Raw genomic sequence first — 12809 nt, 5'->3', positions numbered from 1 at the left:
ACAAATCCGAGGAGTCCATAGCATGGAGCCAAGAAAGTTAAAGGGGTATTAAATGGCCCAGCATCAAACCCTGATCTCCATAGTTGCACTCCCTGCTTGTGCATAAAACCCCACTGAGTGACCTTGGGCAAGTGACACTCTCTCAGCTTCAGATGACAGCAATGGCACACTTCCTATGAAGAAACTTGCCAAGAAAATCCCATGATATGTTCACTTTAGGGTGGTCATAATTCAAACATGACTTGGAGGCATGCAACACACACACGCACACACACACATCTGGGGCAAAAAAGTAACTAAACTGCTAATGTGAATTCTGATGTACTTCCCTTGCAGAAATAGTTGCATTTATTTCAGAGGAAGGAAGGAAGGAAGGAAGGAAGGAAGGAAGGAAGGAAGGAAGCAAGGAAGCAAGGAAGCAAGGAAGCAAGATGCGTTAGCTAATAATGAGTCCCACCTAGGAGAAGCTGTTGGAGAATTCCTTCTCCTACCCCAGAAATTTGGTAAAATGTTCTCCCCAGAGAAGACGGAGCACTTCAAAAGGCCATTTCCTTACAGCTCTAGGGCTTTCCTTGATCCTGTCAGGTAATGGAATGTAGAAGAAGTGAAAAAAAATTGGAGTAGAATGCAAAGAACAAGAAGGAGGATGTCGGTTGGTGACCGTTGGAGTAGCAGCAACTGAGGGAGAAGAGAGGGAGAAAGGAGAGAAGAAAGCTACCAATCAGAGGAGGAAAAGAAGCTGAAGAAGCGAACTGGGAGACGGGGTGGAAAACTCTGTAACACTGATGACTTTCCAACTGGAAGCTTGAACACTCATCACCACCAGCAGTCAGTCATGGTTAGGTCCTTTTTTGCATGTGTGGGTTCACTGTTTTAATAATTACTTTCTTCTATACAGACTGCCTATCTTCATCCATAACTAATAATAATAATAATAATAATAATAATAATAATAATAATAATAGGTTTTATTTATATACCGCCCAATCACTGGGAATCCGAGCGGCTTACAACAGAGGGGATAATAGACAGTTCCCTGCCCTCAGGCTTACAATCTAAAAAGACACGACACAAACGGAAAAGGGAATGGTGGGAGGGAGGGGATCAGTTCCGGCAGTTCTTCTCTTCCTGTGAGGCCTGGACCAAGGCAGATGGACTGGAGGGAGGGCTCTTCTTCTTCAGGCTAGCCTCTGATGGAGTTGGGCCAGCCTATTCTCTCCCTCACAGGCCAAAAGATGACAGTTATGGAGGGAGGAGCCTCTTTCTTCAGGCTAGCCTCTGATGGAGTTGGGCCAGCCTGTTCTCTTCTCTCCCTCACCGGCCGAAAGATGACAGTTATAGAGGGAGGTGTGGATAATGGTGTGGATTTTGTTGTTGCTGTTGTTGTATGCCTTCAAGTCTTTTCTGACTTATGGTGGCCTTATGGGTTGTTTCTGACATTATTTGTTCAGAGGAGGTTTGCCATTGCCTTCCCTTGAGGCCGGGAGGGTGGGACTTGCTCAGAGCCTCTTAGTGGGTTTCCATGGCTGAGTGGAGTCAAACCCTGGTCTCCAGAGTGGTAGTCCAACAAACCACTACACCACATCGGGTTCCCTGGATTACAGTGTAGTACAGTATAGTACAAATTACAGTGTGCCTTTCAAAGCTCTCATATCTTTTATTCTTAGGTTTTACACCAATTTACTTGTTGAGTTGGTGGATTACAATACAGATCTTAATCATACTGTTTGTTTGGTTTTTTGTTATTGTTTAATATCTCACTTTTCTCCCAGTGAGGGATTCAAAAGAGCTTACAAAAATGTAAAACTGAGTCCAGCTAAAAAGCTTATTTTACAAAAGTTAAAAGAAATTAGGCAATTCTATTTAAAAAGCATATAGTTAAAACAGCTTAAAACACATTAGTTTCAACTAAATTGGGGTTGCATCTGCACTGGAGAATTAATGCAGTTTGACTTCTCTTTTGCTGCCATGGCTCAGTGCTATGGAATCCTGAGATTTTTAGTTTTGTGAAATATTTAGCTTTCTCAGAGAGCTCTGGTGCCACAACAAACTACAAATCCCAGGGTTCAGTAGCCTGGAGTCATGGCAGTGAAAGTGATGGCAAACTGCATTGATTCTGTAATGTGGCAGCAGCCTAGAATTCACTGAATCGACTGGTTTTCCTGACATATTGACTCATCATTCAACAGTTGATGGAATCGGTTTGCCTTAGTTGTGATTAATCAATAGGATTCCATTTGCAAGATAGCAGTGCTAACTAAGAATTGGGCAGTACACTCCTTATCTTACCTGAGATATCATGGGAAACCATGGGCATGCCACATTACTTATGAACAATATTTCAGACACAGCTAATATTTTATTTAATATTATACTATTCCTTTCTACCAATGTCAGTCATGTAGTTCAGAATATGGTTACCCCCCCCCCCCCCCAAGATATGACTGAAATTGATATACAGTTGGCCCTTGGAATCCATTGGGGTTTGGCTCCAGGACCCCCCATGGATACCAAAATCTGTGTATGCTCAAGACCCATTAAATATAATGGCATAGCAAAATAATGTCCCTTGTATAAAATGATAAAATCAAGGTTTGTGTTTTGGAATTTGTATTTTTTTAAAAAACCAAGCCATGGATAGCTGAATCCATGGATAAGGAGGCCTTACTAATTTATAATTTTAAAGCAGAATTACAGTTACAAATACACTTTACTAGTTCAAATGAAAAGAGCAACAGATTTTTATTTATTTGTTTATTTTAAAAAATAAAGCATGGAAAATAACGCCCTCACTAAGAGCCTGTTATTTGCAAAATACTCACCTGAATAAAACTGGTTTAGTCTGATGAGGGAGAATGGTAGTAACTTGGCAGTAATTACCCAGAAATGCAAAGTGCATCTTCCAAACATGTTGGCAAAGTGCAGGGACATATTATTATTATTATTATTATTATTATTATTATTCTTTATTTATAAAACATTGTAGGTTTACACAGCACTTTACATAGAATAGAATAGAATAGAATAGAATAGAATAGAATAGAATAGAATAGACCTGCCAAGGGTGTACATTTTAGAAAATGAAATTTAATACAAAATGGATACACAATATCATTCAACAAAAATATACAGACAACAGATTAAAAAAGACATTGAATAACAATCAGGTAATATCTGGGAATGCTTCCCTGAACAGAATTGTCTTTATTTCAGTTTTAAAACTGGGGCATAGAGAAGGCTGTACCATGGCAAAGGTAAGTAAGTAAATAAAAATAAATTTTAAAACAGCTCTTGTTGTAACAGGAAAGAAAGAAAGAAGCAATGGCATTCATCTTCTGGATTGGTCTTTGGAGTCTTCTCCAACTCACAGAAGCCAGTATAACTTCTCCTCCTTTGCCAAATTGTTCAACAGCAAAAGTGAGTAGAACAAGTTTTCTGCCTGACATTTTGCCCTTTTTCAACTATAATGATTGCTCCCTGCAAACCAAAGTTTTCAAACTAAAAATCTACTCTGTGGCACAATTCACAATTCCTCTCTGTCCCACATTTTCCCCTTTGAATAGAAGTTTTTAATTTGGAGAGATCACTGATAAGATTGCAGAGGTAGGAGTGATGCAGCCTCTCCAGATGTTGTTGGACAGAAACCCCCATCATCACACAACACTGGGTTTGACAACTATTTGGAGTTGTGGTTCACTAAATCTTGGTAGACCGCATGATTTTTACCCTGGTTTCTTGCCAGCATTGTGATCCTCTGTGACTCTGATCAGCAAAAAGTCATTTGAGATCTTAAACTAGGGGTGGAAACTGTGACAGGACCTGGGACTAATTTTCTGTCATTGGAATGCTCCAAAATGCCAATCATGCCACCTCTCACAAAACCACAAACCCTCTCCCCAGCAGCAACACTTCAGGAGGCTTCTAGGAGAAGTTAGGGCCTGTACAGACAGGCCAAAATAAAACTGCTTTGGGTCACTTTGGAGGAATGCTATTTTAAATGATGCGTGCATCTTAAGAGGCCAGAAGCCATGCCAAAGTCGTGCTCCTGTCCTAAGGACTGGAGTGCAGCTTTGGTGCAGCTTCTGACCCCTTACGATGTGTGTGTCATTTAAACAGCATACCTCCAAAGAGACTCAAAGTAACTTTATTTTGGCCTGTCTATACGGGCCCTGCTTCACACTTTTTTTGTTAGAAACAGAGGGTGTTGGAGGAATCTGGAGAGGTTAAGGGCTGTAGAAACACCCTAGGAGCCAAATGTGGCAACAGGATCATACATTGCCCATCTCTGCTTTAAAGCTTTATGGGGCTCAGCTAATAGTAACTGGCTAGGAGAGATAAGCTGGAGTTGAGTTAGATAGCTTGGTTAAAACATCGGCCTTGATCATATTTGTTAGTCCAAACTAAGATTAATCCATTGAAGAAATTGTTGAGTTGTGAGTTGTTACTAAGGATATTTTTAAACTGCCTATTTAGAGAGATTTGTGGAGTCTCATTCAATGCTGGCTTTCTTCATTAACTTCCAGTGTTATTTTTTTATGTTTTGTTGATATAGGATGAAGCACTTCTACCCTCACCAAACAAGACTGTGTTGAGAAGAGACCCACATCTAAGAAGAGGTGATTTCAATATGACTGAATGGAACAATACATTCTTTCCAACTGTAAACCTGAATGTGTCTCATCATATCTGTAGAGAATGTGAACGCATCATGGCCTTTCTTACATGCTTATTAAGAGGCCATATGTTTGCTCGTTTTATTGTCTCCATCTTCATGGTTGGACTTTTTGGAAACATAATCATTTTCTTCTTTCTTCTCTTCCACTTTCAGAGGAATTCCTGGAGTGCCTATATCTGGAACTTAGCTGTGGCTGACTTTAGTGTCCTTATATTTTTATGCAGTATCTGTCTATTTGCTTTTGTTAATAACATTTGCCAGGATCTGAGTGGTGCCTTCATCAAGTTGTTCCTACTCCTAGCATACCTGTTTTTATCCATGCAGTGTTTTAGCCTGCATTTCCTTGTGGCCATCACTATTGATTGGTGTTTGGTGGCCCTGATCCCAAGCTGGCACAGAGGGCAGCGACCAGACTATATGGCACCTCTCATATCTGCTATTTTGTCAGCTCTTCTCTGGCCACTGTCTTGCCAGCTATTACTCCTTTTCCATCTAGATATTGACAGACAAACAATTGTCATCATGTCACTGATGATTTTTGTCCCACTTATGGTCATCTCAACTCAGACCCTGATCATCAAGATTTGGTGTAACTTACGCCATGAAAGCAAACTCCATGCAGAGGTTTTACTGGGAACCCTTTTCTCCCTTGTCACGTGGGCCCCTATACGCTTGTTCTTCAACATGAACAATGAGTTTGCTATCATCTCCTTATTAGCTTTTGTGCTCACTTCTCTCAGCAGCACCATTAACCCTGTGCTTTACATTCTTGTTGGGCAAATACTTCTACCCATTTCTGAGAGTACAAAGTTGCACTCTAGATCGATCCAAGGGAGATTAAATCCACTAAAAAGCTGAGCACTTAGGAATTCTGGGCGATGGGGGAAGAAAGACAAGTTTGATAGAAGAAAAAATATGTGGTCTGTATCTTTTTTGCTTTTGCAAGAATGGAATTGAGAAAATCTTACTAGTTTATTAATTTTTAAGTGCTGGACCTATGCCCAATAAAGCTTATGTTTTAAGAACTCCTACTTTGTTTAATTAAGTGTCTATATGTATGGAATTCATTTAACTCTTTTAAGCATTTTTTAAATAGAAAAGTTGAAATCTAACAGTTCCTTAAAACCAAAGTATTCACATTTGACAACTAAAGGGAAGGAATGGAAGATAAATCATCAACATCTATCAATGTGGCTAAAAATCATGGCATAAAACAAGTTATGAACCTTCCAGATTGAGCTAAAACTCTGCTTTGTCCAAGAAATGTCCTTGTGAGCCATTGGTAATCCCCATTTGTTTCAATTTCTCAGTAGTTCTTTAGTAGCTCTGGGGAGGGATAGTTTTGTACCACTTTAAAGCCAATGGAAAAGTTTTTGCTTTCCCTTTTTGTGCACTGGATATAATTCTGTGATATTGTTAATCTTTGAAATAGTTAATGTGTTTATCAGGGTCAGATTCATTTTGGGACACAATGGCGGGATACAGATGGGCAAAAAGGGGTGTGTTCATGACGTCATGAAGGTATAGCCTTCAGACGGCCCTTACCTGAATGCCGCCATGAACACGCCGCCCGCACGCCCCAAGCGGGAAGAAGCGGCATTAAAAAGGTGCCGCTTTTTTCCGCTTCTTTTTGATAAGCGGCGTATGTGCGCATCTCCATCTATAAGCTGCTGCACCGGTACGCCACAATTGGCACGCCACAAATTTAAGTTGTCCATTTAAAAGCTGCGTGTCTGCTGCGTCGCATAATGGGTCGGGGTCCCAGGACATGCGTGGTTTGCAGTCAGGCTTTAAATGCAGCGTCCGCTGCCATGCAGGTGTGGAAACTGCGGCGCAGCCGCAGCGCATTTTAAGACTCGTAACCCTAACCCTAGAGCTCCATGTGCACATGCGCTGCTTGAATCGCGGGAAGTTGTAAGTTTTGCCGGCAGATGTTTTGGTTGTAGATAAGGGAAAGTTTGGAATTTAAAGTGACCCCCTACACACATTTCTGCGCCATTTTCACCTGGGAACGGGCACAGTTCGGCTGCTCCTGGCACAGCTGTGCGGCTGCTCCCCTTTGGCACCAGGCAGGATGGCACAGCCATCCACCAGCACCCCGAAAAAAGGCAGGGGGACGTCTTGGTCTCATGCGGAGACGGCTGACCTTATAGCTATATGGTCCCAGCCGCAGATTTTAGAGAAATTGGCCCAGTCTTACCTGAATGCTGACACATATCGAGAAGTGGAAGAAGCCATGAGAGCCAAGGGCCACAACAGAACTTTGGAGGAGTGTCGCCGAAAATGCAAATCGCTGAAATCTCAATACAAACAATACAGAGATAACCAGGCGAGAGGTACTAAGAGTGCCACCCCCCTGCCTTTTTACAAGGAGCTGCATGCTTTCATTAAAAGTGATGGAAGCATCAGACCCAACAGACTAGTCACCAGTGGGGAGCGTGTGAGGGTCCCGGTGGGCCAGCCAGCCAGAGCGGAGCCTGTGGCAGTGGAGGACGAGGATGAGACCCCGGACCTTGAATGTGCCCAAGACCTTTTGATGCTCCCTCACGGTAAGATGCGCCAGGGCCCCTGGGGGAAGGGAGGGGGAAATGGGAGAAGGGGAAGATGTGGCCCTGGGGTGGGCACAGGGCAGAGATGACCCTTGTCCCTTGTCATACAGATGAGGAGCAGGAGGAGGAACACCCCGACTCGGGCGATTCCTCCAGCAGCCAGAGACCTCTGGACCCCCGCGCCCTGCTCAGACGAATGTCTGCTGGGGCCGGGAGCTCCAGAAGGAGACCACTATCTCGTGCTGGATCCTCTTCCACGACCAGCAGCTACCGTGACCGCTCACCTCTCTCCCGGGCCAGTGCACCCGCCAGCGATGGCAGTGAGGCCGAAGAGAATATGCAAGGTAAACCCTATATTTATGTTTATAACTGCATGGCTCAACTGCACAATTGTGGCATGTTTCTTTCACTGCTTACTGTGCTGGTATATTTGCAAGGTTGCTGTGGAAGTAGGATTGTGAGTGTCCCTGGCATGGTCATATGCTGCATGTGCCCCACATTCCTAAGGCACCCCTCCCTTGCATGTAAATCTCTCCTTTCCCCACGCCCTTAGTTTGAAGCTCTACCCTTTGCCACAGCTTTGAGTGAGAGTTCCTGCATGGCAGAATGGGGTTGGACTAGATGGCCCTCAGGGTCTCTGCTAACTGCAGGCTTCTATGACTCTCTGGTTGTATGTCTCATAGTAGGAGGACGAACAGAAGAAGAAGAAGGAGAAGAACCACCTCCAGCTAATCCTATAGATGCCATGACACCAGAGGAGCGACTTGCGACCAAGAAGAAAAGGGTGCGTCCGTCAGCAGCTACTAGAACTGTGGCGGCTGTGGATCAGCTCAAGGCTTGCTCAGCAGAGCACATGACAGCACTGATAGAGCAGGGGCAGCGAGCCTTTGAGGACAGGGAGAGGGGCAGACAGTCCCACAGGGAGATCATGGAAAGGGCACTGGGAGTTCAAGAGAGGGCACTGGGATTTCAAGAGAGGACACTGGAAGTTCAAGAGAGGGCCGTTCAAAGCCAGGATAGAGCAATAGACAGGTCAGACCAACATCACGAGGCCACAGTCCAGGAGCAGAGGCGACTCAACACCACCTTGGAAGCGCAGACTGTTCTGATGGGGCAAATGCTGGAGATCATGAGGGGAGGGCAGGGTGGCCCGAGACGCAGAAGGGTATGTAGGGAGCAGGGTGGAAGAGGCAGGGCTGTCCCCAGGGTCGTGGAGGAAGGGGTTGGGCAGCAGGAGTCCCCAGCAAGAGCAATCCTTCCAGCTGAGGAGCAGGGAGTTGCAATGGAGGTGGAACTGTCTCAGCAGCCTCTTGCTGGGCCATCCTCCAGCCTCTTCAGTGACTCAGTGGCAGTCCCACTGCCCACAACTCGCCCCCAAAGGCAAAGGGCAACTAGAGGGGGCCTGAGATCAAGGGGCAGGGAGCACTGACAAGGCACTAGGTCCCATGATGTCCCATAAAGACATCATTTCGCCTCCCAGGGCATGTGTTCCCTCCCAGCCCTATCTACTCTAGTCTACCCTTCCTGTTCCCTCCTCCCACCATGCCTGGCTCACTGGTCCCCAAGCCAGCAATGTCCAAACTCTGTCCTTCCAGGTGTTTGGACTTCATCTCCCACAATCCCCAGACACCTTGCCCTGTGGTCTGGGATTCTGGGAGATGAAGTCCAAACGCCTGGAAGGACAGAGTTTGGACATTGCTACCTCACAGCACTCCTGCCTAGGATTAGAGTGCACAGTTGCGCCTAAGCTGTCACATTCACACACACAGGCATACTGCCGCAGTTGCGCATAATGAACCACACAATTTTTTTTAAAAAATAAACTTTTTTATTAACAATAGCAATAAAATTTTTATTTACAACTATTTACAAAGGGAAGGAGGAGGGTGAAGGGGGATGGCAGAGGGGGCAGGGGAGGGAAGCTGCTTCAGGGAGGGGGAGGCGGGCGTGGGGCGGGCAGCCGACAGAGGATCTCCTGCTGGTTCCTCTCTATGGCCTCCACTCTCTCCCCCAGCTTCTGGATCGCCACCTCCATAGCAGAGAGCCTCCGTTCCGTCCGGTTCTCTGCAGGGGGGAAAGAAAAATGATAGTTAGAAGCAGCCTGTGGAGCCCATCACCCACTCCCACAGGCAGGGTTTCTTGGGACCCCCTCTCGCTTCCCTGGGTTCACCTCTACACTTACCTCACTGCCGGGCTTGGAGGACTCGATCCAGGGCCGTGGCATCGAGGGCCAAGTCTCCTGGCTCTGCTGGCAGGCGGCGGCTCGGGCCAGGCTCCTCTTCTTCGGCGGCAGCAACAGCAGCAAGGACTTCAAGCCCTGCAAAAGAGGAAGGAAAGGCCCAAGTTACCATGCTGGCATGGCAGAGGAGGGCACAAGTGTTGTGGGGGCTGCAGTCAGGCAACCCCCACCCCTCACCCTAGGGACCTACCTGCCGCCAGAGGAGCCTGCTCTGGCTGCAGAGGGGCCACAGCAGCTGGTCCTGGCTGTGGCCCACCCTCGGGGACATCCTCGTCCCCCGAGGATGGTGGAGAGGGCGACCTGGCATGGTGCTCTCCCTCCCTCCGCCTCCGCCTCGGCCGCATGCCTGCAGAAGGGAAGAGGAGGGATGGCATTGGCACCATGCAGGAAGGAGAGGAGGGCAAGGGAAGGGTCAAGGAGGGTAGGACAGGGCATGGCAAGAGCTCTGACTTACCTGGAGGATGGCGATCTTCCGGTCTTGGCCGATCACCCCTGATCCACAGGTCCTTCAGCCACGAGAAGAATGGTGGCCGCCTGTCAACCGGGGGCTCCTCTCCGAAATCCTCAAGGGTTTCAAAGAACGCTGCCTTGAGAGTTTTAAACTTCACTCTACATTGGTGCAGCGTTCTTTGAAACCCTTGGTTTCGGAGGGCACGAGAGGACTCGAGAAAATGCCCCCGGTTGGGCTTGTTGGTGCTGGCCATCACCCTTCTCGCAGCTGCCTGTGGCATCAGGGAGTCCAGGAGGATCCCGACCTCCTCATCGGTCCAGTAGGCGATGCGGATCGGGACCCTCCTGCCTGGCGCTGCCATCTTGATCGCCGTCCTGGGGTCTTGCACAGTTGCGCACGGGTATATATGGGCACCTGCGGCTCAGGGCCGTTAGGCCAAGGTGGTCCTAGGCCAATGAAAGCTTTCAGAGGGGCAGTTTGAATCTGTCCCCCAATAGATGCCCTCTGGGTGCCCTATTGATACATTCAAAAGGGCCATTAGGAAAGCTTGAATTTGACGGGGATTGATACATTGTCAAAGGGGAAATTGGCAGTTGGAGCTGATGTATCTTTTTGACCCAGGAAAACAGGCGCCAGGAGACCTTTTGTGTGTGTGTGTTTGTGTGTGTCCCCCTCAGGCACGTGGCAAAACATGCCCACAGCACAGATCAGGAATGATAGGCAGACTCAAACTGTGGATAATGGGATACATTTATTCATGTGCTTATGGTATTACAGAACAATGCACTCTGACATCACAGATGATGGCACAGGAGCCATCCTTCAGATTCTCCTTGTCAGAAAAAAATCTGCCAGGGCATCCCTCACAGCCTCCCCGCTTCCTTCTTGGCATTCTCTTCATCCGCCGTGATTGCTCCCAGGGTGGGCAGCACAAAACGGCTCCTATATCGCATGCCCTCATCCAGGACCCTGCCCTTGGTCTCACAGATGTTGTGCAGAATGGCACATGATGCGAGGATGGGCACCACGTTCTCCTCTGCCACCAGGAGTGGGGCAGTGAGACAGCGCCATCTCGCCTTCAATCTGCCAAATGATCTCTCCACAGCTCCCCTCACGCAATTCAACTTCTTGTTGAAGAGCTTCTCTTTGGGAGTGTGGGGGGTCTTGAAGGGTGTCATGAGCCACTTCCGAATGGGGTAGGCACAGTCAGCCAGTATCAGGGGCCCAATCTGCTGGCCTCTGATGTTGATGCTTGGGTTCCCTTCCACATAGATGCCAGCCTCCATGGCCTCATAGATGAGAGAATTCCGTGCCACCCTGGCATCGTGGGCTGACCCATGCCATCCGAGCTCCACATCCACAAACCTTCCTGTGTGGTCACATGTCCCTTGCAGGATGACAGAATAGGAGCCCTTTCTGTTGACATACGCATTCCTCAGCCCCAAGGGTGGTATGATCAGGCAGTGGCACCCGTCCATGAGGCCAACCACTTGTGGGAAGCCGCGCCGACCAAAGGCATCCATAATCTGTGGGGGAAAGGAAGGGAGAGAAACAGAGGAATTGACATGACAACTCTTTTACACGTGCGCAACTGCACCATAGCAAGAACAGCAAATGTACAGTGAGGGGGTGACATTTGACACAGAATATCACAGAGCTGCCAAAGATTAAAGAGAAGGTGGTCTGGCTGTCCATACCTCACGTGCGTTCCCCAGGTACACAGTCCTTGACAGCAGCAGCTTCTCCATGGCCAGGGCAAACTCCACCACGATCTCCCCCACGGTGGCAACGCCAGTCCCAAACAGCGCCGCCATCACAATATAGCTGGATTTGTGTGCCAGTGAAAAGACACTAATGGCCACTCTCTTCTCCACTGGGATGGCTTTCCTCATCACTGTGTCTGACTTCTCCAGTTCTGGTCGCAGGATGCCCACTAGTCTGTGGAAGAGGGCACGGGGCATTCGGAAGAAATGCCTCCATTGCTCGTCAGACCATATGGTTGAGACAAAGTTGTCCCACAAGTCTTGCGATGCAGGGACCTTCCAGCATCGGCGGAGCCGCTCCACTCGGACCAGGGCCATGGCACCGCCAACAGCAGCCGGATGAACCGCTATGGCAGCCACTGCCGTGCGCTGTTCTGTGTCATCATCATCATCATCACTGCTGCTGTCATCCAAGTCTACAGCTGTTATGGTGGTGGATGATGGGACCTCCATTACAGCGGCAATGGAGGCAGAGGGGGCGGAGGAGGTGGAGGAGACGGCGGTGGTACCGGTGACACCTGTGGCTGTGGATTGCAGCTTCAGTAAGAGCACAGGGAACAAAGGAGAGGAGGCATCCATGATGCCAGTGGTGGCACTCGCAATGCGCAAGCGGGCAAGGATGCCAACATCAGCTGATCACTAGCTGGCAGGAGGCCACCTTTGTTCTTGGGTAGGGCAGGGAAAAAAGTTTAAAGGGGCCTGGGCGCTTTAAATGTGCACATGCGCATTCCGCAGCTGGCAAAAGGGAAATTGCCGGCTGGTGCTGGAGTGCTGCAGCTGCGCACTTCTCAGCCGGCAAAAGGAAAAAAAAAGCCGCGGTTTTGGCTGCCCGTGCGGAAGCTGCCTCTCTCTTTGCGGCATCCTGCGAGGCAGCGGTATGGAAGCTACGGGTCAGAAACGGCCCCAGGTGAGGCGTCTTCACTGCCCCCCATGTGGAAGCCCCATACACCTGAGACACGCCCCCGGGGCGGGCGGTCTGGAGGCTCCGTATTCAGCAGAATACACCTCCAACACGTCTTCCCCTGCCCGTCTGTATCCCACCAATGCTTGCATAATCTCTGGTGCTATTTGCTCAGAGGAAGTGCACCAGAGACTTGCCTCTGAACTAGCTAGTAGCCAGGAGCGCTGTACA

The 12809-nt window shown here is 48.1% G+C and overlaps 1 protein-coding gene across 2 annotated transcripts; it reads left to right on the top strand.

Moving 5' to 3' along the window:
- The first annotated feature begins 652 nt into the window (after nucleotides 1–652).
- Nucleotides 653–5691, top strand: LOC149317668 (proto-oncogene Mas-like). Of its 2 annotated transcripts, none has more exons than XM_089518960.1 (3): nucleotides 653–838; nucleotides 3304–3417; nucleotides 4553–5691. In XM_089518960.1, exons 1-3 carry the CDS (start codon nucleotides 836–838, stop codon nucleotides 5531–5533), a joined length of 1098 nt encoding a protein of 365 aa, XP_089375086.1. In that variant the 5' UTR covers nucleotides 653–835; the 3' UTR covers nucleotides 5534–5691. The 2 variants fall into 2 exon arrangements, with proteins under 2 accessions (XP_089375086.1, XP_089375085.1); XM_089518959.1 differs by having other exon boundaries at nucleotides 653–859.
- Nucleotides 5692–12809: the final 7118 nt, after the last annotated feature.

Source organism: Sceloporus occidentalis, unplaced genomic scaffold (genome assembly GCF_023333645.1).
Source record: "Sceloporus occidentalis isolate IW3139 unplaced genomic scaffold, rSceOcc1.0.p SCAF_3, whole genome shotgun sequence".
NCBI lineage: Eukaryota > Metazoa > Chordata > Lepidosauria > Squamata > Phrynosomatidae > Sceloporus > Sceloporus occidentalis.
The sequence above is the reverse complement of the archived record's forward strand: the minus strand, read 5'-3'. Positions and strand labels throughout refer to the sequence as shown.